The following is a 21,531-nucleotide window of genomic DNA, read 5'->3' as shown; positions in this document are numbered from 1 at the left end:
CTCTGACCTCATGACGTCATTTTTAGCAGAGCGCGCGATAGTCAAAATCAAAACAGCAGCAGACAAGTTGAAGTGACAACAAACTGCGTTTTTATGGCCACCAAGATTTTATCAAGTGTGAAACAGTTTTTTAATACGCTCAGGTGAGTTGTACGTTTCGTTGCATGGTTTTCGCTATTGGGATGATTAAATGGCAAAGCCTTCTTTTGATAGCCGTTAGCTGTGAAGTACACTGATGAATGTTGTTCGTGGTTTTCTGTTCATAGGGATCTTCAAGAAAATAAAAACGATCCTTTGTGCACGTATGAGGTAATAAAATTTTCTGACGACAGTGAGATTTCTACACCGTCTGTTTAATACACTTTGCTTACTTGTTACTGTAAGTCAGGGGCACGTACAGTTGTGTTTAATCTCTGCAAATGGCAATACAACTCTGTTCTGTTCTATTCTTCTAACATTTTTCTTTTGTTTTCAGGATGAGATCCAAATATTGAAAAAGGATGGAGACAGTATCGCAGTTCTGAATTTATTGGACTACGAGAACCAGGAAGTCTTCATTTGTGAAAAAGCTGTGAGAACTTCTCAATTTAAGAAAAATCTTTGTTGTATGCCCATACATAACATAACTGAAACATAAGCTTTTTTTTTTTTAATTATGTTCTTTATTTCTGTTCTCTCATAGGTTCCTAAACCAAACAACTCTGATGATGAGTCGACGCTTGAGACATCAAACTGCTCAGACGACGATGTGTTGACTGCCCTTCACCCTGGACTGGCACCACAGCCTCTCACCATCAGAAAAGCAAGGTGATTCCAAAAAAAAAAATAACACCCCAAATTAAGCGATTGATAACACAATATTTTATCTAGCCAAATAGTCTATTGTGAGGGTCACCAACCTTTTTGAAACGGAATGCTACTTCTTGGGTACTGATTAATGGAAAGGGTCACATTTCTGAAACAACAAATGTACTCAAATATTCATGTGAAGACACCGATCATAATGTAATTATGAACACTAATTGAACAAGTTAGGAATCCAATCTGTATCACTTTATTTACACAAATCTCTGCATGTATTTACATTTCCAAATTATCTGTTCTATACCATTCTTATGACAAACCTAGTGAGCTATTTTTAGAACACGTCAACACTCTCCAGGCTACTCATGTGGTGCTTGGGGTTGCTTGTGGGATGTAGTGCCATAAGCCGAAATATATATATTTTTAATCTTCTGTTCTGTTTTTATTTCAAAGGCAGCTGCTGTCTTTGTACACATTATCTCAAAATGTCAACGTTAATGCTGTGGATGATCCTGCCCTACGACCTTTGTGGGTACGATGTGACATGTCGGATCCTGCTTGTACAACCTGGTTTGGAGCTGAAGGTGTCTGCGTGGCCAGTAAAGTGACTGGTGTCAAATTGTACTCTGTTACATGCACAGGTATATGGCCGAAATATTTACAGTAAATCATCTCAAAACAAAATGAACCCATGATTTGTGACTTTCTTTTCTTTCTTTTTTTTTTCCCCAACGTAACATCTAGGCCCTGTTGTGAACAAAAGTGCACTCTTAACTTTAGACAAGCTAAAACAAGAGCACAAGAAAAGGCACCAGCCATCCACGGTAAACCAACATTCTCTCATTCCACTTTGAGTTTTCTATTACGGGATGTGACTCCTCCTGTGATTGCCTCTAGATGGCAATTAAAGGAAGTGCCCAGTTCGTCATGTTTGGCTCCACTGTGGTTGAAAACACAACAATTGAATCACAAAGCAGCGTGACAGTGGATTTCAAGTGGAGCCACGTCGACAGTGTCCTGGAGACACCCCCGCTGTCCTCTACTGCGACACTAGTAAGCTAAATTCACACTCAAATGTCACCCGGCTCTCAAACTCAAACACACACTGTGACGAACCATTTCAAATGTTGCAGAATATCAAAGTTGCCAGTGGAGACATGAGGAGCCCCATGTTTGAGATGTTCAGGGAGCTGCAGTTTCTTCAGGTATGCATATTTCTCCAGTAATGTGATAATAGAGAATTTGTACACTACACACCTGTAAAAAATAATAAAAAGTTTTGTAGTTGAGGATAAGCGATTAGGAATGGATGAATTTGACACACCACAGAGTTTTTAACAATCCTGCCAAATGGGACTGATTACATAAAAAAGCAATTATGCACTATCCATTGAGATTTTACTCTCACTCACTGGAGCTAGGAGTGTCTGCATCCACCATGAATGCAATGACGTAGAATCACGTCAGGAGGCTTAGCTTAAAAAATGAAGATTTACTGTTGACTGGAGTCATAAAATAAGCACATAAGCCGACTTCCACATATTGGTGGGGACATAATGTGACAGCTGATGGTCGCTCGACTACGTCACTGGGGAGCTCAAGTTGTGACTCATGCCAGAGGCCCAAGTGCATCAGCGGGCATCATTTTAGTCTTACCCTCAAACAAATCAAGAAAAAAGAAAAGGTTGAAAACTGTGTAACTCTGTCACCACACAATTATAGACTCTTCCTGCTTTTTGTTCTTTCAGATTCTTGCTGATGGTTTAAGAACTGGTGAGATGGAGTGGATAGATCCTTTGGAAAGCAAGTCAGCAGTGGATTTGGTCAAGGAATACCTTGAAGGTATTTACTGGTACTTCTTTTTACAAGTTTTACAGGTTTACCTATTATAATCCTGTGTATTTTTTTTATTTTTAAGAGCTACATAACCCCATAAAGTCACAACTGGAGCAGGGTTCCAAACCAACAGAGGTACAGTAATGCATAGGCATATTTTCTTTTCTTTCTTTTTTGAGGGCTCAGTATTGTTCATTCAGTAATCTTACCGATTCAACATGTCATCATTATTGCTCTCTCTTGTTTTTTTCTTCTTTTTTTTATGTGCGCGTGTGCATATGTGTGTGCGTGTCAGTTTGTGCTCATTAATTCACCTGAAACCTATTACCCTTCACCTAAACCGAATACTTCAGAATCCCGCTAAAGTCGTGAAGTTGTCAGGAGACCAGAGGAAGGATCAAAGAAAAGTGAAATCCAGCATCGACCAGACACCACCTACCACCCACGGGGTTACAAACCAGAATTTTTCACCAAACCCAGAAGCATCTAAATTCCAACAAATTAGGGAGACTTCAAGAGACCAAAGGAAAGACGGAAGGATAGATGATGCAGTGAGATGTGACACCAGCCTCCACCGCTTCAGCGACCAGAGGGAGAGAGCAGATTGTGTTTGAATTTCGGTAGATGCTGGTGTGGTGGATCTGGCATGCATGAAAATCTCCACCAAAGAGGTTAGCCGACGACCCCCGGCCAGGACAGGGCAAGCACAACCCCCCGGGGCCCCTCAGGTCGCGGCAGCGCCAGGGCACAACCCCCGGGCACCGCGGGGGCCACCGGCCGGAAAGTAAACCCAGGAGCCCCTGCTCCACCCACCACAACCCAACTACCCGTACCACCCCCCACCCTCCCCAACAACCCTGAACTGGATAAGTAGTAGAAGATGGATGGATATCCTTGCACTAAGACATCGCTTAAGACAACATCTTACAGTCATTTGGCACTGTGTTATACCTGTAATATCGTATTGTGTATCCTCTTTGCCGTTGTCGCGGGTTTTAAGATCTTAGCACAATTTCACTGAGTGGAATGGTGGTCAATGATGTCCCATCTGATCTAACATATTTGTTTCTAAAGACAGATCCTGTAATCGCCCATCCGCTTTTTAACGCTTTCTTGGAACGAGGCGATTTGGATTTTGTGGAGCAGCTGTGGGTTCGTATGAGAAAGAGTGAGTCAGTTCCGTCATTAGGGAAAACGAGGATGCAGGTGGTTGGAATGCAACTCGGGTGGCAATAAATAAACATATTTCAGGTGTTGCGTGCTATCAAGACATTGGAGACTGCCTGAAATTGGCCATCGAGGCGCTGACTTATGGCGACATCAAGCCATGGGTAAGGCTTCTCTCAACTGGCAAACAGAGAGAAATGACAGGCTGCGTCATTGACTGCCGTGTTATTGATACTTTTTGTGCTCCCACCAGATTCACAGAGACAATAGCAGCTCCCTCAGCAAGCTCATCCTGCAGTCGTACCACCAGAAGATGGAGCATGTGTCGCTTACAGGCCTCAAGCCCGTCCAAATGTTGTTAGAAATGGGCCTGGACAAGATGAGGAAAGATTACTTCAACTACCTCGTTGGTAAACGCTCAGCAACACTCTGGATGAGGATTTTGTGCCCAAGGGATGCGCATATTTGATTAAGTGGTTTGTTTAGGCCGAGTGGAGTGCGCTACTCAGCGGCAACCCACGGAGGTGCTCATTCAGTCTAAATTAGTTCATCAGAAAAAGACCGGCGTCAGCCATTAAAAATACTTGTAGTTATTGATACATATTGAAAGGTTGTGTGTGTTGGAGTTGCGCAGCAAACACATTGCCTTTTATGATACTCCCTCTTTTTTTTCCCTCAGGTCAAGAATTGACAACTCCAAAAAACTTGGTAAGCTTGAAGACATTTTACCAGATGCTGTGGAGCAGATACTGACTATTTTTGACTCCACACAGAGTTATTACCTGAACACCGAGGCGGATCTACAGGAGCAGGTGATCAGACTGAGGAAACTGCACCATCTCATGGAAGTAGTTGTGACCTGCAGTACATTCATAGATTTGCCATATGACAGACTCTTCCTCCTTACACAGTAAGTTAAGTTTTCCCATTGCATTAGTTCTATTATTATTATTATTTTTAAACCTTCACTAAAATTTGACTATGGCGTTCTCTTCTCCATTCGTATAGGTTGTGTTTACAGCACTACAATACATCCCCCTATGATGAGACACATGAGTTCAAACTGCAAATCAAACCGGCGTTGATCACTCATTTCTACCAGAAGTAAGGAAGACATCTATCTGAACAAAAGCTACTCTATTACTGTATGTCCAAATGGTTTCACTTTTATTTTGATTTAAATTGTCATCTATTTCTTAGTAGCTTTATAGTAAGGGAGAATAGATTTATTTTTTTGTGCATATTTAGTCTCATTTGAACCGAAAAATCTCACGGAACACTGGTAAACAAAAAGTCACAAAAGTATCAATAAAGAATGAATGAGGATTTCGTCTTAAATTAATACAGGGTGACACAAAAAACGGGAACTTTTTAACAATCCAATAAAACCAAGAGATGGAAGAACAATATTTTATTCATAGTAATTGAAACCTTAAAACATGCCATTTACAATCAAACAATGATGGAATCCCAGCTGAGATGTTGTGGCGGTCAATGAGGAATTTCAACGGATTTGTGCAGGAAGATGACATGTGCAGGACGTTTTTATTTTTATTTTTTTTAAAGAAAATTCCATCATTGTTTCTTAAATGGGATGTTTTAAAGTTTCAATTACTATGAATAAAATATTTTTCTTCCATCACTCTTGGTTTTATTGGATTGTTAAAAAGTTCCCTTTTTTTTTTGTGTCACCCTGTATACATTTGTACTTATTGTGAAATGTGGGCTAGTTAGTTGAACTCGAAGCTTTCAATTATACCTTCTGCCATTTAGCGGAAGAGCATTTAATTGTTCTGCCTTTCACTTTACATAGCCAACACTACATTATTTTTCATAAAATAACTAATGCACAATAGCCATTTTCACTGAAGCAACTCCCTTCACTCCCGGCTGTTTTATTGGATTTTGACTGATTTTGCAAGGCCCGCGGAATTTTGTGTTCTACTGCTATAAAAACATGGAACCTACTGAAAGAAGGATTAGTTTCTTCTTTCATCAGGAAAAAAGTATGTTTCTTTGTGTTTCCGCTTTGTAGCAATTAACATTAGATTATAGCTAAGTTTCATCATTATTCACAAATCTGTTTAAAACACTGGGGAAAATAGCTTTTTTTTGCAACATGGCCCTGGTTGATCTCTTATACTCTGCCGCCGCCTGCTGGCCGTTTTTTGTAATAACTACCATTGCTTTAAGCGACCTTTTCAGGTCAGAGGCTGCATCAAAGCCTTTTTTTGTATGCTCTAGTATAAATAAAAAAAAACATTAAAAACTTATGAATACATTTTGGGGACCATGGCAATCTTTAAAATAGAACGTTTTTATACGTTTTTGGGAGCAAATGAGGTAATAAAAAAATTTCGGCCAATTAAGTGTAATAAAATAATAATAAAAAAATAAAACGGCACAGAGGTTGGGAATCATTGCATTAGACTGTGCTGTTGTCCCTATTGTTGTGTCCATCCTCAGTTTTTGTTTATGTTTACTACAGTGAGCATCCAGCCGTGTGGGGAGTGGAAGTTTCCAGTGGGCAAGGGCCTCACAAAGTGAAGACATCCTTCCAAGTCAGCGACAGACCACTCGTTGATCACATGATCTTTGAAGCTGGTGAGTTTTGTCCACTCCAACACATCCAAGTGGAAATACCTTTAATGTATGTAACATCATTTTTCGTCCTTCCCTTTTAGCTTGCCCAAATATAACAGCAGCCGATGACAACATCGAGCCTCTCTACTTCTCCACCTTGGTGTGCTGCAGACATGTCAATTTTGCCTGAATTTACACAAGACAGAAATGGAATTCTTTGTATTCTCATTTTTGTCAGGTTAGGTAGCACCACAAACGTCACACAGGAACGATTTTAGTCCCTTGCAACTCTTTCAACTTTGAAGCAAAAACAAAACAGTGCGGGTATTTCACAGCAATGTTTTAATGAGAAGATTCACCGTTTCCACATCAAATTGAAATTCAATCAAAAAAATAACGTATTTATTTTAACACACAATCCATTAAATATCTGATTCACTTCTCCTCTGAGTGGTTGTGTATTGCGGGTTGTGATTGTTGCACCATTTAGTTCCGCCTCTGTAGCAGGAACATGAGGAAGATGGCACTCAGTAAAATGGAGAGCGTGCACACAGTCGGAACAACAATCTCAGTTACCATCTCCATGTGGCTGGTCAGCGGGTCTGGAAAGAACACACACTATTTTAGAAACTTACAAGCATACGTTGGGTTAGACGATGCCAAAAAAAATATAGCATGTTGCAGCACTCAAAGGGTTTTCCCAAAATACTTAATGTTATTTATTGTCCTTATTTGATCTCTTTTGAGCACAGGTGGTGTCTTACCATGTATAAGTCTTAGAATATTGGCAGCAGTACTCCGCTGATCCTCTATTAAAAAAAGAGAAATAACTCAGAGTTGATGAACAATAATTGATAACCCTTTGAGAACTGCATGCATCTTAAGTAGGAACAATTGCAACAAACAGCTTTGGCACCATGACCAGGCAATTCCAAAATCCCCTCCCGCTTTTCTACAGCCATCATCTTTTAAAAAAAATGTAAACTCATAAATGTGACTAAACATTTAATCAGTTAGGCGACACACTTCATGCAAGTGAACTGTTAGTAAAATGGCGAAGCGCAAGACCACAAAAGGACACAATTTGAAGTGAAGACTTGTACCCTCAATCAAGTTCTAAACTTCATCATGCACAGGCCAAACCCTTGGCTTTTCTGCATGTTCCGTTGCTTTTCTTCTAGCTGGGGGGAGCAAACAAAGAAGATTTCTCAGATTTCTTTTGCTAGGTTTAGCATTTGTACTACTTGAATTGACTTAATCTCTCTGCCAAGGTAATTTGTTAAATGGGTAAGTGTATTAGGAACGCAGTGCTGGTAGCAGTTGTCTAATGTTTGGCCTTGGCAGAGGTCTACACGACTGAGTGCCAATCATTGGTTCATTCGGTGTCACATTTGTAAACTCTGGTTGTAATTTCCAAATAATAGTAGTCTGAAGTTTTCCATTTTAGGTCAGAATCTTTATTTGTTTACCCCAGCTAGTTGTTAGTGATGGGGGTTTTGTTTTTTAAAGCAGACTGACCTGCAGCAAGGAGCTGGTTACTTGATGAGCACGTCTCCACAGCCTTCCTCCTCCAGTTCTCAACCTGTGGAATTGTACAATACGTTTTCCAGTAGGATCAACACTGCGATTCATTCTTTCTGCGTTCTTCAGATGTAGACAGTCAGAAGGTGCTTATAAAAATTAAAAATGTTATTTTTAGTATTCTTTTTTGAATGGGTGTTAAAGAGGCCAAGGGATCATATTTGGTTACTTGAGGGGTTAAAAATTGACCTTGTGTGCCTTAATATGAGGCAGTAGAACCACTTATTACTAATTTGACAAATTTTCTTTGAACAAAACTATAACAATTTGGGATGTTCTATACCACTTTTTTTTTAGACCAGTACGAGTACTCAACACTTGAATCGTCACAAATACCACTTGTATGACAGATACTTTTAAATAACAAGGCTATGTATCTCAGTATAGCATTTTTCCTTAACTCATTCACTCGCAGCCATTTTCACTGAAGCAACCCCCTTCGCTCCCGGCTGTTTTACTGGATTTTGACAGATTTTGTTATATTGGTCTATAAACATGGAATTTACCAAAAGAAAGAATAGAGTCTCTTCTTTCATCAGGAAAGCATTAGCATTAGAACATAGCTAAGTTTCATCATTATTCACAAATCTGTTTAAAACTGTGGGGAAATCAGCTTATTTGCAACAGGGCCCTGGTTGCTCACTTATACTGTGCTGCCACCTGCTGGCCGTTTTTGTCATAACTACCATTGCTTCGTGCATTCTCTGCAGTTCAGAGGCTGCATCAAAGCCTTCTGTATGCTAAAACATAAATAAAAACAACAACACATAAATACGTCTTTGGGAGCATGGTAATATTTAAAATAGAACGTATTTATACGTTTTTGGGAGCAAATGAGTTAAAATTATGTTAATTAATGTCATCTTTCCATTCCAAGTTCTTGTTGCAGATTGTAAAACTGCCACAAATAAGGCTCAGTATCAGCCGGATACTGATACCTGGTATCGGTACTCGCCTATCCTTAACAATTATGAACATGAATGTGAAAAGACCTAAGGCCGCAACCTCATATGTCGCAATTTGGCTAATTGTTTAAAAAATCTATACTTTTGGTCAGTTCCCACGTGTGCGTGTCATTTGAACCAATTATTGACCAATCTTAAGTGTTGAAAATGACTTCCTCTCTTTGATGATGCCATCTTAATAATGGTTGGGCAAATGTGCCGTTTTTAGGGTCTCCTGAAAAGTGATGAATTTGGAGTACAAGATTTTGGCCCGACGATTAACTATGATAATAATACCACATATACAACACCACTTCTTTCTCTCTTTTTTTTTGTCTTCTCCATTGTCTACCGATTACATCTCAAAAACTGTCCAACAACAGATTCTCATTTTATCATTGTGAGTGCCTCATACCTCTCTCTGATTGGGAAATCCATTGGCGCTGATGACGCGTTTGTAAAACTGAACGGAAGCTTTAGGATAGCGAGGCTTGTTCTTGTTCCTGAAGTCCACGTAATACAGGCCAAACCTCTCACTGAAGCCTTCATCCCACTCAAACTTGTCCAGCAGGGACCATGCGGTATAACCTTTGAGATTCACGCCGTCCCTGAGGGCTGAGATGAGAGCACGATGAGAACGAAATTCAATTTATGCCATGCGCATAATGCCAAGAGAAAAAAATATGGAGGAGCTTTAGCGTGTTCACCTTTTAGCATCTCATTGATATAGTCTTTAAAGTATTGTATCCTCCAGTCGTCGCATAGCTCCGTGCATTGCATCTTCTCAGAGACTCCATTCTCAGTCACATAAATCATTGGATTTCCATACTGAGTCTAAAAAAAAAAAAAAAGAACAAATCAAATCAGTATTCTTTTTTGGTCTATATAAGCTGACAAGTTCACCATCAGACACCTTGACAAAATTGAGCATGCGTCTGAACCCCCACGGCACAGAGTAGAGCCACTCTGAGCCGGGGTCAGGCCACTGGGGGTCAACCAGTTCGGCCAAATCACGGTCCATGAAGAAGCTGCTGGTGCCGCGGCCCGACGGGTTATTCTTTTGGGTGATGTAGCGCGTAGTGAAGTGACTGATGCCCAGGAAGTCGCAAGTACCCTTGATGTAGCTCTTCTCCTGGGGGGAGAATGTAGGCAGGCGGGATGCCCCGAGACCCTGCTGGACACTCTTCCTACCTGTGCACAAATCCCTCTCTGTTAACATACAGGCAGGACTGACACAAAGAGAGATAGATGAGGATGTAGGTTTGGTAAAACCAGGGTTATTATAGTTTGGGAATTTTCATTATAGTTCGTTTTTATTTCGTTCTGAGTTTTGTTTTTTTAAATGTAGTTAGTTGTTTTAAGGGCAGCTCTGTTAGTTTGTATTAGTTTCAGTTATTTCAAAACAGTTTAGTTTTAGTTTGTTTTAGTATTCGTGTATTACTTGTGTGGAAGATTTACTAAATACCATAGTAAATAAAATAAAAATGCAACGCACTTCTTACCTAGCGTTGCGTTTTGGCAGAATTTAATGAAAAAGCAGGCAAGGCGAGCGAGGCGAGCAAGTCAAACACGCAAAATTATCACCTCGGAGCGACGTCACGTGAAGGTGTTTTTATATTGGCTACTGCAAGATGACATCACTTCTGTGCGACACACTTTCAAACGTCCTCATCAGAATAAATATACCTAAATCACATTCAAAATTAGCCCCAAAGGCTCATGTGTTAAAGTACTTACCAAAGACGGAAATTAAGGCCATTTTCACTCTAATTATAGTTAGTTTTAGGTAGCTTTTGGAAATGTGAAATGTAGTTTCAGTTTTTGTTTTTTTTATGTTTTTAAAGCATTTTCGTTTTTATTTTATTTCGGTAACGAAAACGTTTGTTGAATTGTAGTTTTAGTTATTAAAATAGCCTTGGGTAAATTGTAGTTTTAGTTATTAAAATAGCCTAGGCTGGGGGGAGGGAGAGTGTGGGGGGGGGGGGGGTGTAGTAGGTTGTACTTGGCATTGAACTTGCCAATAAAGTCTTTCATCACTTGAGGGTAGTCTCCGTGAAAGACGGGCGTTGCAAACCAGCCGAGGGAGAACTGGACATATCTCTCGGCTGCTTCGATGTCCTTCTGGTTGCTGATGTCGACGGGCTCTCCCCAGTCTCCTGTCAGGGAGATGCCCACGAGACCTGCAGATGAAGAAGGCAGCGCTCAAAAAGCGGATTCTGGGAGGTGATCAATAGAGTGATCCTTTACCATTTTGTTTTGGCCTCCACTGCGTATCATACGTGTGCCAAACTTTAGCGTGAGCCTGTGAGGGGAAAAAATGAGTTTATGATTGAGATGATTTATTATAACGTCCTACCTAGTAAGACCTTCTTTGATGGCCTATCAGAAGCTCTGACCTACAGTTACAAACTAGTGTTAATTTCGTTAACAAACACTGAACAAAAATATTTTCGTCAACTAACATTTTTCTCTGAATGAAAACTAGACTAGACTAAAGCTGCCATTAATAAACAACAACGGGGACTAATAGTATGCATTTTCGTTGACTAATGAAGACGAGACTGAAATTATATGATTTCAACAATAACATTAACCCGAACACTAACTAATGCAAGCTTAACTAGCTACAGCCATAGTAGCCACTTGCTGATATACTATGATTGTGCGTGAAGTTGTTTTTCCAACGAGATGAAAGAAAATATAATTTGATCTGAAATAGTTTTAGATCAGATGGACATTTTCAATGTAAAAGGGTAAAATGGTTGTCCTGACTAAAACGTCGGCAGTTATTGTTGACCAAAACCAGACAAATAAAGACAAATAATAATATGTTTTCTTGGACTAAAATAAAGACAAACAAAACATTGACTAATTAAAAATGGCTGTTAAAATTAATACTAGCCACAAGCTAAATTCTGTAGTCTTTTCTCATCATTTTGCAGTACCGGTGTTTCTCTTGGCTGAGTCCATGTATGTAAATAGATTTTTCCTCCCCATCCAATCAGATTTCAGCTTCTATGTACTACTAAGTCGATCTAACCGGCCCGAGTCATCCTGGCCAATGTTTTTATTCGTCCTCACAGGGCCGGAGCGCCGGCCATTGATGATGCCAGCATTTTTCCATCTTATTATTAGTTTGCCAGAGCAAAACTTGTAACAGCTGTTATATTGGATATTTTTTTCATAATATTGACGGTTTGTACGGTAACTGCGCCATGATAGCGGTGCTATTGTATAAGTCCCAACTGAAGGCCCGTGCATTGCTCATCACTGATCCTACCTTGATAATGTGATGAGCAGCCCGGTATGCTCCGGTTCCTCTCGTCCTCAATCCAGGAGCGTGCTCACCTGTTTCATAGCCTTCCACCGCTACAGACTACACATGAAATATTAGCGTGTCAGGCCTTATACAGTTGAAATGTAAAATAGGACTGAGTGCAAAGAAAGCATACCCATGGATTGCTGAATGTAATCCAATATTTGACTCGGTTGCCAAATTTCTCAAAGCACAGGTTGGCAAAGTCATTAAAATGGTTGACCATGCTAATATTCTGCCATCCGCCATAACGCTCTTGCAAGACCTAAAAAAAACCAAAATGAAAGGACACAATGAAGAAGATTTTTTTTGGGGGGGGGGGGGGGGGGGGTCGTTTTTTAATCTATGTTCGCCGACCTGAGGGAGATCCCAGTGATACAAAGTCACAATAGGAGTAATCTTGCTGCCCAGCAGGTGATCGATCAGATCGCCATAGTACTGAATTCCTCTTTCATTGATATGATCAGCTGTGAATTGAGTTTAGGGGAAAAAAATACATGAGTCACATGACCTTCATAAAGTTCACTTGCACAATCAAAGTGTTCTTTTTTTCCTCCCATTCTTTTCAGGTCAGCTTTACAGTTGGCGAGTGTGACCTGATGCGCCACCAGTTTCAAATTCGAGCAGAGAGAGTAAATGAGGTAACCAAAACATCATCAAGCAGTTCACTTAAGTTGCTCACACTTGATGCCTGTGGGAATGAGGCGAGGCCAAGAGATGGAAAAGCGATAGTGGTTGAGCTTGAGCTCTCTCATCAGTGCCACGTCATCCTGTCCAACATAAGAACCAATCAGCTATTTGTATGCGAAACGAGTCTTGCCCTAATCTCGGGATCCTCCTACCTTGACTTTGTAGTAACCCTCACAAGAGGAATCCCCGGTGTCATTTTGTTGAATTTTGCCCCTCTTGTGACTGAACACATCCCAGATGCTCAGGCCTTTTCCATCCTTATCCCAGGCTCCTTCTGTTTGATAGGCTGAACTGCCGGCACCCCACGAAAATCCTGATCGATACATCGGTAGGGATTATTCGCCGGCAAGGTTAATGGTTTTAAATGAGCCCCACTGTGGGATCTCCAATCAATGCCTAATCACTGCGAAGTGTGAAAATATTGTTGATACGTAGCGGTTGGTCATACCAGCTGGAAAAGTGCCATAATAGAAGGAGCCGTGGTCGTTCTTTGTCCAGTCGAAGTCCTCAGTCGCAGACACACGCAGCACCAACATAAGCACATGGCACACACCGAGTGCACAGCCGGACCACATGATATTCTTCAGCTTGCAGCGTACTCGGGGTCTGGTTCTCCTCCACTTCTGTCCACATCATGCATTTGCAATATGTAATTTCAACAACATTTCCAACAATTCACACATCGAAGACAATCAAATGAATTGGTTATAGAATATCATAGAAGCATGTGACGGACACTGAGGGGTCCGTCATCCCCAAAACGCACTCCCCCATTCAAACTCGATGGGCTGTGAACTCATCTCGCTGAGGCTGACATAACTCACACAACTATGATTTCACGTCTGTAAGCAAAATATTATGCACACAAACGTGACATTTAGGACTCATCTCGCAACCTCACAAATATTAATATTTTTTTTAAATGTTTAGATAATTTGATGCTAATGTGGATTCATATAGACATTTTTGGTCAATAAAATAAATAATATAAAAAAGTAACAGATGTTAATATTTTAGAACATACTTTTCACATTTATAGTGACACAAGTGCACCACAATGCGCTGGATTATTATTATAATTTCCTTGCTACACTTTACAAGGGTTATTGATGGATAAGGATTTTACCAGACCCAGCACAGTTCATATATGATATAAACATACAATATTTATTCTTTATTATTATTTACTATTATCTACAATTTAGGACATACATCTATCATGGAAAGCCTGATGATGGTTGGTCACATCACATTATATTTTCAACTTAAATCAAAGTTATGAGGCTAACAATTAGCCATCTAAACAAAACAAGCTAGCTAGCCACGCAAGTAAAATTATAATGAAAATATGTATTTGTTGGACAAAATATTTTTTCAGGTCATGCCACATGATGTCCACGTATAACTACTTTTTTACATAGTTGAGACTGCAAATCTGAATAAATACTCCTGTCTTTAAATGCATTAAAAATGTAAGCGCCAAATTGTTTATATCTTTATGATCACACTACATGATCATTCATAAAATGGGCATCATCGGACAAATGTATCATTTAATGACCCATATTCCTTGATATATATTTACATTTAAAATATTTTTTTTTAAAGCTCTTGTTTACTAAGAAAAAAAAAGTGACATCCATCTCAAATAAAGCTTAAAAAAATGCTTATTCGCACGCTTTTAAATGTGACAAATCCCAATCCAATTACCTTTACGAGGAGGTCATTTGTAGGAGGTGTGAGCTCAGTCCAAATGTTTTTTTTCTTCTTCCTGTGACTTCAGCCCGCTAAGTGTAAAACTGTTCCGATGTATAGAGGAAAGCCCCTCTATTGTGGCCTGCCGCCTGTAGCAGTGCACGCCTGTGCAGCGCTGGCCCCGCTATGGGTTTCAAAGCTGCTCCTATTGTGAGGCTCGCTTGCATTGTTGTAGCTGTTAGAAAATGCTGAATTGTTTGTTGGCAGAAAGTGTTTACACTGCATAACCCATTGGCCTCGGGTACAGCAAGAATTAAAACATTACCATTGGTTGTAGGATTTACATAGACAAATTGAACATGGATGGTTTTACACATTATTTAATAGGAAAATCATTTACTATCATAATTGTCACCGATGTATAATGCAGATCAGTAACAAATGTGAATAAAAATTGTCTTCCAGAACATAAAAACACATACATAAATGTTTATTTTGTGCTTATGGTATTTTTTTTTTTTTAATATATGGCCCAGCCATACCATTTAATGCTAACAGGCACATTTCAACTTTTGATTTGTGGTTTTTAGCTGAACAGTATCACCTAATAGTCAAATTGATAGAAAATAAGCACCTAAACATCACTAGCTATTTCAGTGTGACATTTCTAACATCTGAAAAACTGACTGAAATCCTAATGTCTTTCACTAGGTAATGGACAGGATACTATGAGCATCACACATGAATCCAACAAACCACAAAACTCAGTGACAATAAATTAACCATCTCAAATGAAAATACGACACCGGTGGACAAATAAACACATCTCTATCACGTTGTGTTGGATTGATAAAATACTGAGGTCACATTCAGCAGCTCAGTAATCGTCATCATCTTCTTGCTCTTCATAATCCCCATCAGGCACAAACCCAAACTCATTGTTGTCATCTTCATTCTCCTCTTCCTCCTCCTCATCTTCGTCCTCGTCTTCTTCCTCTTCCTCCTCCATTTCATAATCAACAGCGGTGTTCAGCAGAAGTTTGGTGCAGTTAATCTTGTTTTCGTCATCAAGGTTGACATCCTGAAGAAATAAGAATTGAGGGTTTTGTATAATTTTCATGTATCTTCGATGCAACTCGTGCATGTCATTAGATTCCGCACTGCATCTGGAGAATTGACACTTTCTGGTTAGGTGTGATACCTCAGTTTCTGGAGATGGGCATTCAGGTAGTGCTTCCTCAGTTTGAGCTCTTATGATTGATTTCAAGGCACCTTCTTCAAACTAAAACACAGATTGAAAATACAAAATTTCTAATATAAACCACTGGTACCACAAATAAAACACTGCTTAAATCTCATGCTCACCTTTAACCTGTTTAGCTGGTCTTGGAGCATAACTTTGATTTTGAGGAGAGTCTCCTCTTCCTTTTTTAACTCTTGAAGACGGCTGTGCATTTTTACTGGTTTTACACCAGCATTCCACAAACTGAAATTGAATTTAGATGAGATTAGATTCAACTTTATTGTCATTGCACGTGAATGCAGATCACGAGTAAAGTAAGCGTTGGTGAAATAGCAAAACAGTATACGGTATAGTGCATGTAAGGCATGTAAATACACAAGGTGTGTCAGAAAAGTTCCAGGACTGGTGTTGCAAAGAAGGTGGCTTTGTTTATTACGCGAGAAGAGGCAAGAATTATGGTAGGACAACCTGTGGCTGCTTCAACATGACAACGTGACTGCTCTCAATGCCCTGAGCATCTGACAGCGCCTGGTCGAGGAAAATGCTGGCGCAACAACCTCCCTACTCACCCGACATAGCTTTTTTTTTTTATTTGTGTGTCCTCTTTGCCAAGCTCAAGGGGGTCAAACATAACTCGTTTTGAAGACGTGGACAACATCAAGATGGCCATTGCGATGCATAAACGCGTAGCAGAGAAGTATGTGGTTGGATTTCATGATAAAAACCCTGCAGTTCGGATTTGAAATTTGTTATCCATGACACCAGTCCTGGAACTTTTCTGACACAATGTATACAATGTAAATGTACCGGTATACAGAATGCAGTTGCACAGTAGTGCCATGTGATGTTTTAAAGTAAATACAGAATTGCAGTATGAATGAACAGTTGTGAAGATGATTGCTGTACATAACAAATACAAAAGACGCTATTGTTTTCCAAACATTTTGCGAATTGTGTAATCACAAATGCGTTGTATAGCTTTATGCGCCATTGATTTAATTTTCAAACACGACTTAAACGGTGTCAAGTAGAATAGTCGTTACACAAAATATGTTTTAAACGGCAACATTCTGTTCTTAATTCCGAGTAAATGAGGCACGCAAAATAACAGCGTATTCGCCACATATTCCCCAAACAGGAATATCAACATTACCTCTGTTGACAGTCGTGTTTACAGCTGCATATTAACGGAGGACGAGGTGACGGGAGAAAACACTGGCAAGTCGTCTGTTTTGAAAATAGCGATCTATTAACCAGCCGACAATAGCAAAACGTCGCTTCCTGTTTACTTCCTGTATTACGCGTCACTTCCGCATATTTGCTTTCCGAGACGTCGTAGGACTTTTCGTGAACACCAAATGATGCAGGAGGTAATTTGCTTACATCTTTTATTTTCGATATCAGATTTATTTTGAGAAAATACGCTTATTTACCAGTCACAAAACAGGTTGATTTACGAGTGAAAGCTGACATTTCGCATTTCTTTACATTCGTTACCCTTTTAATAGTTTTGTTTGGCTCATTTTTTTTGTGTGTGCTAGAAACTATATATTATCAAGTAACTAACGAATGTACGACATTTAAAATATAATAAATGCAACGCCAGCTCGGCTTGTTGTTTGGCGACATCCCGTGGTTAACAACGGTAATTAGTACATAGTACAAAATGGCAAGTCTTTCGAGAAGGGTCTTGTTACAGTTGAGTCTTTCAACTTTTCTTACCCTTTTCACTGTTTAAGAAATCTTGAGCCGACATTTGTTGCAATTGAAACACAATTAAAATTTGAGCGAAAAGCTCAACAGTAGTAAAGAGTAACACAGTAATAGTGCAAGTTTACCCATAATTGTAGTTCTTGTGCAGCTGGACTTGACGTTCAATGCATGTCCACGTGTTTCTCAAACCGAAGTGTCAAGTGGTAACATTACGACATTGGGAAAGCTAATTTGTAACAAATGTGCAGTAGTTCATCATTTTAAGTTTACTCATAATGCACAAGGGTCATGCCAACTAGGCCTCAGAAGCTACGGCGTGAATGCAATGTCAATATGTTAATTGTATTACATTTTTGAGGAATATAACTGTCCTCCGACTCTTCCCCTCCTTCACAGGCCTGCATGCGAATCTTCATCAGTCGTCATTCTCCATTATATTGAAGGAGAACAAGTGAAAAGGTAATACATCACAGATGGTGCTCATTGATGTGAACAAGATCTGAAACGCCTCTTAATCAGTCGCCAAAAAATGTTAGAGGAGCGAAGCCTATTAGGTTCTTTATAGGATTCCTTGGCTAAATCTATCCAGATGTGAGCATTAATAATCACAGAAGTGCTGGAAGCAGAAGCTGCGGCAAGCCTTCCAATCATTTGGCACACAGGCTTAAGAAGATTCTCGTGATATCGTCTGTCAATTTTCGTCTACGTTTACCCAGTAGCATCCAAGTTACTCACAATATTGCATAGAAGTACAAGTATTATTTTTTTGGGCGTAGGGGGACAGTTTCAAAAGTCAAACGTTAGAATTTTGCCAATATCTTCCAAATGTTACGTTAAGATCTGTAAGCTACATCTGTCATGTGACTCTGCTTCATCATTTAAGACTTGTCTTTTGTCTTTTTATTTATACACTTGACAGACTCTACTGCAGTAACAATTCATATCACGGTATAAACTGCATCCCTTTACAGTAACGGTATATATCACGGTATAGAATTAAGTTTGTTTTTGTTGTTTTTTTTATAAATAATTTGCTTACGGGTTTACATAGTCCTTTATAGAAGCTATACGGGTTAAAAAAACAATGACAGAATAAATTTACTTTGGATAACAACATCTATTGTGCAAATCTCAAATCAAAATTAAAAGTTAGCACTCTCTATCTAGTGCAAAATAGTGCAAGCAAAAAATATTCAGGGCTGTACACTAACTTTTGTACTGGTAGCACTGGCGCTACCAACTTTTTCAGTTGGTCGCACCACACAGGTTTTGCTCACACCTTTTTTTGAGGGCATACAGCTTGACCGTATTTGCTCATGTGTAGTTGTCTCATTTTGCATAGCGTAGTTTCAGATGACGTAAAGAATGACAGCGAGTATAATATGTAAACTCAGGTAACCTGAATAAAATAAAATAAAACTGCTATACTATGACTAAGACTATGTGTTTCCTGTTCAATGTTTTGTTTAATGCCTGTTTAAAAGGAACTATAGTAAAGGTGCTCCTATTTTTGATGGTAAATGTTAAAAGAATGATATAAAACAGCAGGTTTATTCTTTATTTTTGATTCATCGGTATGCCAACAACGAGAATGGAGGATGGAAACCTAGTAGATCATTTGGTGACTAGTTGGACCGATTGTAATTAAGTAAAAAAAAAGTGATATATCAACCCGGTTGAGTGAAAATCGATGTTCACTACTTTTCAGAGTGCATTGTGGGTAATTTTGAGTGCCCTACATTTTCACTACAAAATGGCGTGACCCCTCAGTAGGGCACTATATAGGTGCACATTCGAGCGCAGCCCCTGTCTTTTAAAGTCACACACATTCAAAGTCACAGATACAACATTGTAGAATGTGAGGATGGCAACCCCAAGAGGAGATAAATAACACCTCAATATTACATGCTTATTTTGTATTGTTATGTGTAAATATTTTCAAATACTTATAAATAATACAAAAAATATATGGTTTTGCAGATTTTCAACAATCACGGTGAATTCTGGAACATAATCCCTGCCACACGCAAGGGACTTCTGTACATTGCTCTACAGGTTCCACTATACTGCATTTGTTGTGAAAATAAATCCTGTCATTTATACGTGACGTTTATGAATGTACCGACCATTTATTAGAGATGGCGAGTTACTCGTGCATTTATGCACAGGCCCGCGCACGATCGCGCTCGGCCTTGCTTGGGAGACTGAAACCGGAGCTGCGTGTCAGTGTCGTAGCGACCCGAAGGATTTGCGCAGGTCAGGGGAAGAAGTGCTCTGAGAAGCCGGCGCGGCCACCGCAGCTGCCGGCCTCTCCAGCACCCGCACGAGAGGCCCCGCTGTGGAACCCCGCGTATCGCTGTGGCGGCTTGGAAGTGGCTAATGCGACGCAGTTATCACCCCGGACGCAGTTGCTTTCTCCTTGTCATCACACATACTGCGCCGCCCGCCGCTCCCATAGTTCCTTCCCCAATCAAAGCCGCCAGCGTGGCTTAATGGCAGCTGAGGCCACGGCTCGGTCGGCCCCACATGTGGCTGCGAGCGGCCGTCTGCTATGCTTGTGGAGCGTTTGAAGGTGCTCCCACAGTCTGTGGAATGCCGGCCGCGCTGGGCGTGTTGGATAAGGGGCCTCCCAAAAGGAGAGGAGGAAAGGAGGCGGGGGCACATACAAGAGAAGGGGGGTTGACCTTTGAACAGCGCAGTCGGGCCAGTAAAACCAAGCGTAAGAGCATTGCAAAAGTGGAGGGATGAAAAGTGAGGGAAGTTGATTATCCAGAGTGAAAGATGATATCTTGAGAGACCATGCTGCAATAAAGTAATGAAAGGTTAGAAAGGTCATGTTTTTTTTTGTTTTTTTTTTTACAACTTGACTACATTTCAGTTTCTAAACCAAAGCTCCCATTATGACAGCACTGTCGTAGGAATTGCTGCTGTTTCACAAACGAGCGCGTTATTGATTGCCGCGATGTGCTTTAGGTCAGGTGAAGGGAAACGAGGGGGTGGCAGCTCCAGGATGTTCTCTCTCAAGCGTTCCAGTGAGGTGGACGGGAGCCTCGGGCGCCTGTGAAAGGAAAGACTCATGTGATTCGGGGGCCTTTGTTTCCAAGGAACTACCTCAGCCTTTACATATCCGTTTCCGAACTCCCACACACATACAGTATAGTCGTGCATATCTGCACGCACGCAGTGTTATCGAGATTGTGTTCACTCTCATCATCACGTATGAGAGACATGATACACATATGGATGGAGAATAACACGCCGTGCTTAGGCGCAGATTGTTGCCCGGACAGATGCAAACGGAGATTTGAACCCTAAACCTCAGAATTATGAGGCCGACGTCTATACAGTATATAAAATTGTTTTGTTTGAAAAAAATATACATTTGACAGATTTTAAAAACCACATCGCTGGCGTCGGGCCGACACCTTCATATTTTTTAAATTCATATTTCAAATTTCTTTCAAAAATCCATAGTGGTCAATCCTAGAAAAGTGATCATTTTGGAGGTACCGACACCGGCGATGTATACAACTTTAGCACCAACCATCAATTTGATCATATTTGTTGCATATTTATTTTATTTCATGCAAATTAAAAACCAAAACACCAAAATTCATCATGAATTTCCACAATATGGGACTAATAAGGGTTATCTTGTCTTAATTGGGAAATATTGAAGTCAACTTACTGTCATTGTCTGAATGAGAGCATATCCGTAAATAACAATAATAATCATAATAGATTCCTATTAGGAATGGGCGCGTACTGATACCAGGTTTTTTCAAGGTAGTATTTGCGACGGAGACCGATATTCTTGTGGCTGTTTTACCAACAGCAACTAGAAATTAGAATAGGCAATTTTTATTCATTTATTGCAATTTTAAGTAAAAATGCTATATTGGGACGTATAGGTCTTCTTTAAATTATCTGTTTGTTTGTTTGTTTTTTGGGGGGGGGGG

At 40.0% G+C, this 21,531-nt stretch overlaps 3 protein-coding genes and 1 long non-coding RNA gene across 12 annotated transcripts; 2 read left to right on the top strand and 2 right to left on the bottom strand.

Moving 5' to 3' along the window:
* Positions 1–2: 2 nt before the first annotated feature.
* Positions 3–6,833, top strand: zwilch (zwilch kinetochore protein). The gene is made up of 18 exons (XM_086072611.1): positions 3–143; positions 267–309; positions 476–571; positions 683–807; positions 1,258–1,445; positions 1,549–1,628; positions 1,702–1,857; positions 1,938–2,009; positions 2,553–2,646; positions 2,723–2,775; positions 3,715–3,808; positions 3,892–3,971; positions 4,061–4,217; positions 4,487–4,515; positions 4,581–4,717; positions 4,816–4,911; positions 6,296–6,411; positions 6,492–6,833. The coding sequence occupies exons 1-18, from the start codon at positions 94–96 to the stop codon at positions 6,578–6,580; spliced, it is 1,755 nt and encodes a 584-aa protein (XP_085928737.1). The 5' UTR covers positions 3–93; the 3' UTR covers positions 6,581–6,833.
* lctlb (lactase-like b) lies at positions 6,714–14,801 on the bottom strand. 9 transcript variants are annotated; one of them, XR_015094513.1, is made up of 17 exons: positions 14,632–14,801; positions 13,370–13,544; positions 13,074–13,234; positions 12,914–13,001; positions 12,589–12,698; positions 12,368–12,496; positions 12,196–12,291; positions 11,163–11,217; positions 10,930–11,095; positions 9,829–10,102; positions 9,623–9,749; positions 9,331–9,530; positions 7,909–7,972; positions 7,494–7,571; positions 7,155–7,199; positions 6,967–6,992; positions 6,714–6,888 (listed from the first exon to the last, which is right to left on the bottom strand). XR_015094513.1 is itself a non-coding variant. In XM_086072609.1 (16 exons), the coding sequence occupies exons 2-14, from the start codon at positions 13,494–13,496 to the stop codon at positions 7,507–7,509; spliced, it is 1,662 nt and encodes a 553-aa protein (XP_085928735.1). In that variant the 5' UTR covers positions 13,497–13,544; positions 14,632–14,801; the 3' UTR covers positions 6,714–6,888; positions 6,967–6,992; positions 7,494–7,506. The 9 variants fall into 9 exon arrangements, 8 of the variants coding, with proteins under 8 accessions (XP_085928735.1, XP_085928733.1, XP_085928730.1 ...); XM_086072609.1 differs by lacking the exon at positions 7,155–7,199; XM_086072607.1 differs by lacking the exon at positions 7,494–7,571.
* Positions 14,802–14,980: 179 nt separating this feature from the next.
* snapc5 (small nuclear RNA activating complex, polypeptide 5) lies at positions 14,981–17,148 on the bottom strand. Its single transcript, XM_086072617.1, has 4 exons — positions 17,013–17,148; positions 15,982–16,102; positions 15,818–15,898; positions 14,981–15,697 (listed from the first exon to the last, which is right to left on the bottom strand). Exons 2-4 carry the CDS (start codon positions 16,069–16,071, stop codon positions 15,494–15,496), a joined length of 375 nt encoding a protein of 124 aa, XP_085928743.1. The 5' UTR covers positions 16,072–16,102; positions 17,013–17,148; the 3' UTR covers positions 14,981–15,493.
* Positions 17,149–17,184: 36 nt separating this feature from the next.
* LOC147175303 (uncharacterized) lies at positions 17,185–19,005 on the top strand. Its single transcript, XR_015094514.1, has 2 exons — positions 17,185–17,229; positions 17,969–19,005. It is a non-coding gene; the product is annotated as an uncharacterized LOC147175303 (long non-coding RNA).
* The last annotated feature ends 2,526 nt before the right edge of the window (positions 19,006–21,531 follow it).

The sequence above is a fragment of the Leptonotus elevatus genome, chromosome 4 (assembly GCF_054856555.1).
Source record: "Leptonotus elevatus isolate MCC_2025b chromosome 4, RoL_Lele_1.0, whole genome shotgun sequence".
In the NCBI taxonomy this organism is placed as follows: domain Eukaryota; kingdom Metazoa; phylum Chordata; class Actinopteri; order Syngnathiformes; family Syngnathidae; genus Leptonotus; species Leptonotus elevatus.
The sequence above is the reverse complement of the archived record's forward strand: the minus strand, read 5'-3'. Positions and strand labels throughout refer to the sequence as shown.

Excerpts from the sequence above, each read along its gene's own strand:
- zwilch (XM_086072611.1), top strand. The coding sequence starts at position 94 with ATGGCCACCAAGATTTTATCAAGTGTGAAACAGTTTTTTAATACGCTC. Across the intron at positions 2,776-3,714 it reads AGGGTTCCAAACCAACAGAG|ACAGATCCTGTAATCGCCCA; the intron begins GTACAGTAATGC and ends TTGTTTCTAAAG. Across the intron at positions 6,412-6,491 it reads TCACATGATCTTTGAAGCTG|CTTGCCCAAATATAACAGCA; the intron begins GTGAGTTTTGTC and ends CTTCCCTTTTAG.
- lctlb (XM_086072604.1), bottom strand. The coding sequence starts at position 13,496 with ATGTGGTCCGGCTGTGCACTCGGTGTGTGCCATGTGCTTATGTTGGTG. Across the intron at positions 13,002-13,073 it reads AGGGTTACTACAAAGTCAAG|GATGACGTGGCACTGATGAG; the intron begins GTAGGAGGATCC and ends TATGTTGGACAG. Across the intron at positions 11,218-12,195 it reads CTGCTCATCACATTATCAAG|GCTCACGCTAAAGTTTGGCA; the intron begins GTAGGATCAGTG and ends TTCCCCTCACAG.
- snapc5 (XM_086072617.1), bottom strand. The coding sequence starts at position 16,071 with ATGCACAGCCGTCTTCAAGAGTTAAAAAAGGAAGAGGAGACTCTCCTC. Across the intron at positions 15,899-15,981 it reads ACCAGCTAAACAGGTTAAAG|TTTGAAGAAGGTGCCTTGAA; the intron begins GTGAGCATGAGA and ends TCTGTGTTTTAG. Across the intron at positions 15,698-15,817 it reads GCCCATCTCCAGAAACTGAG|GATGTCAACCTTGATGACGA; the intron begins GTATCACACCTA and ends TTATTTCTTCAG.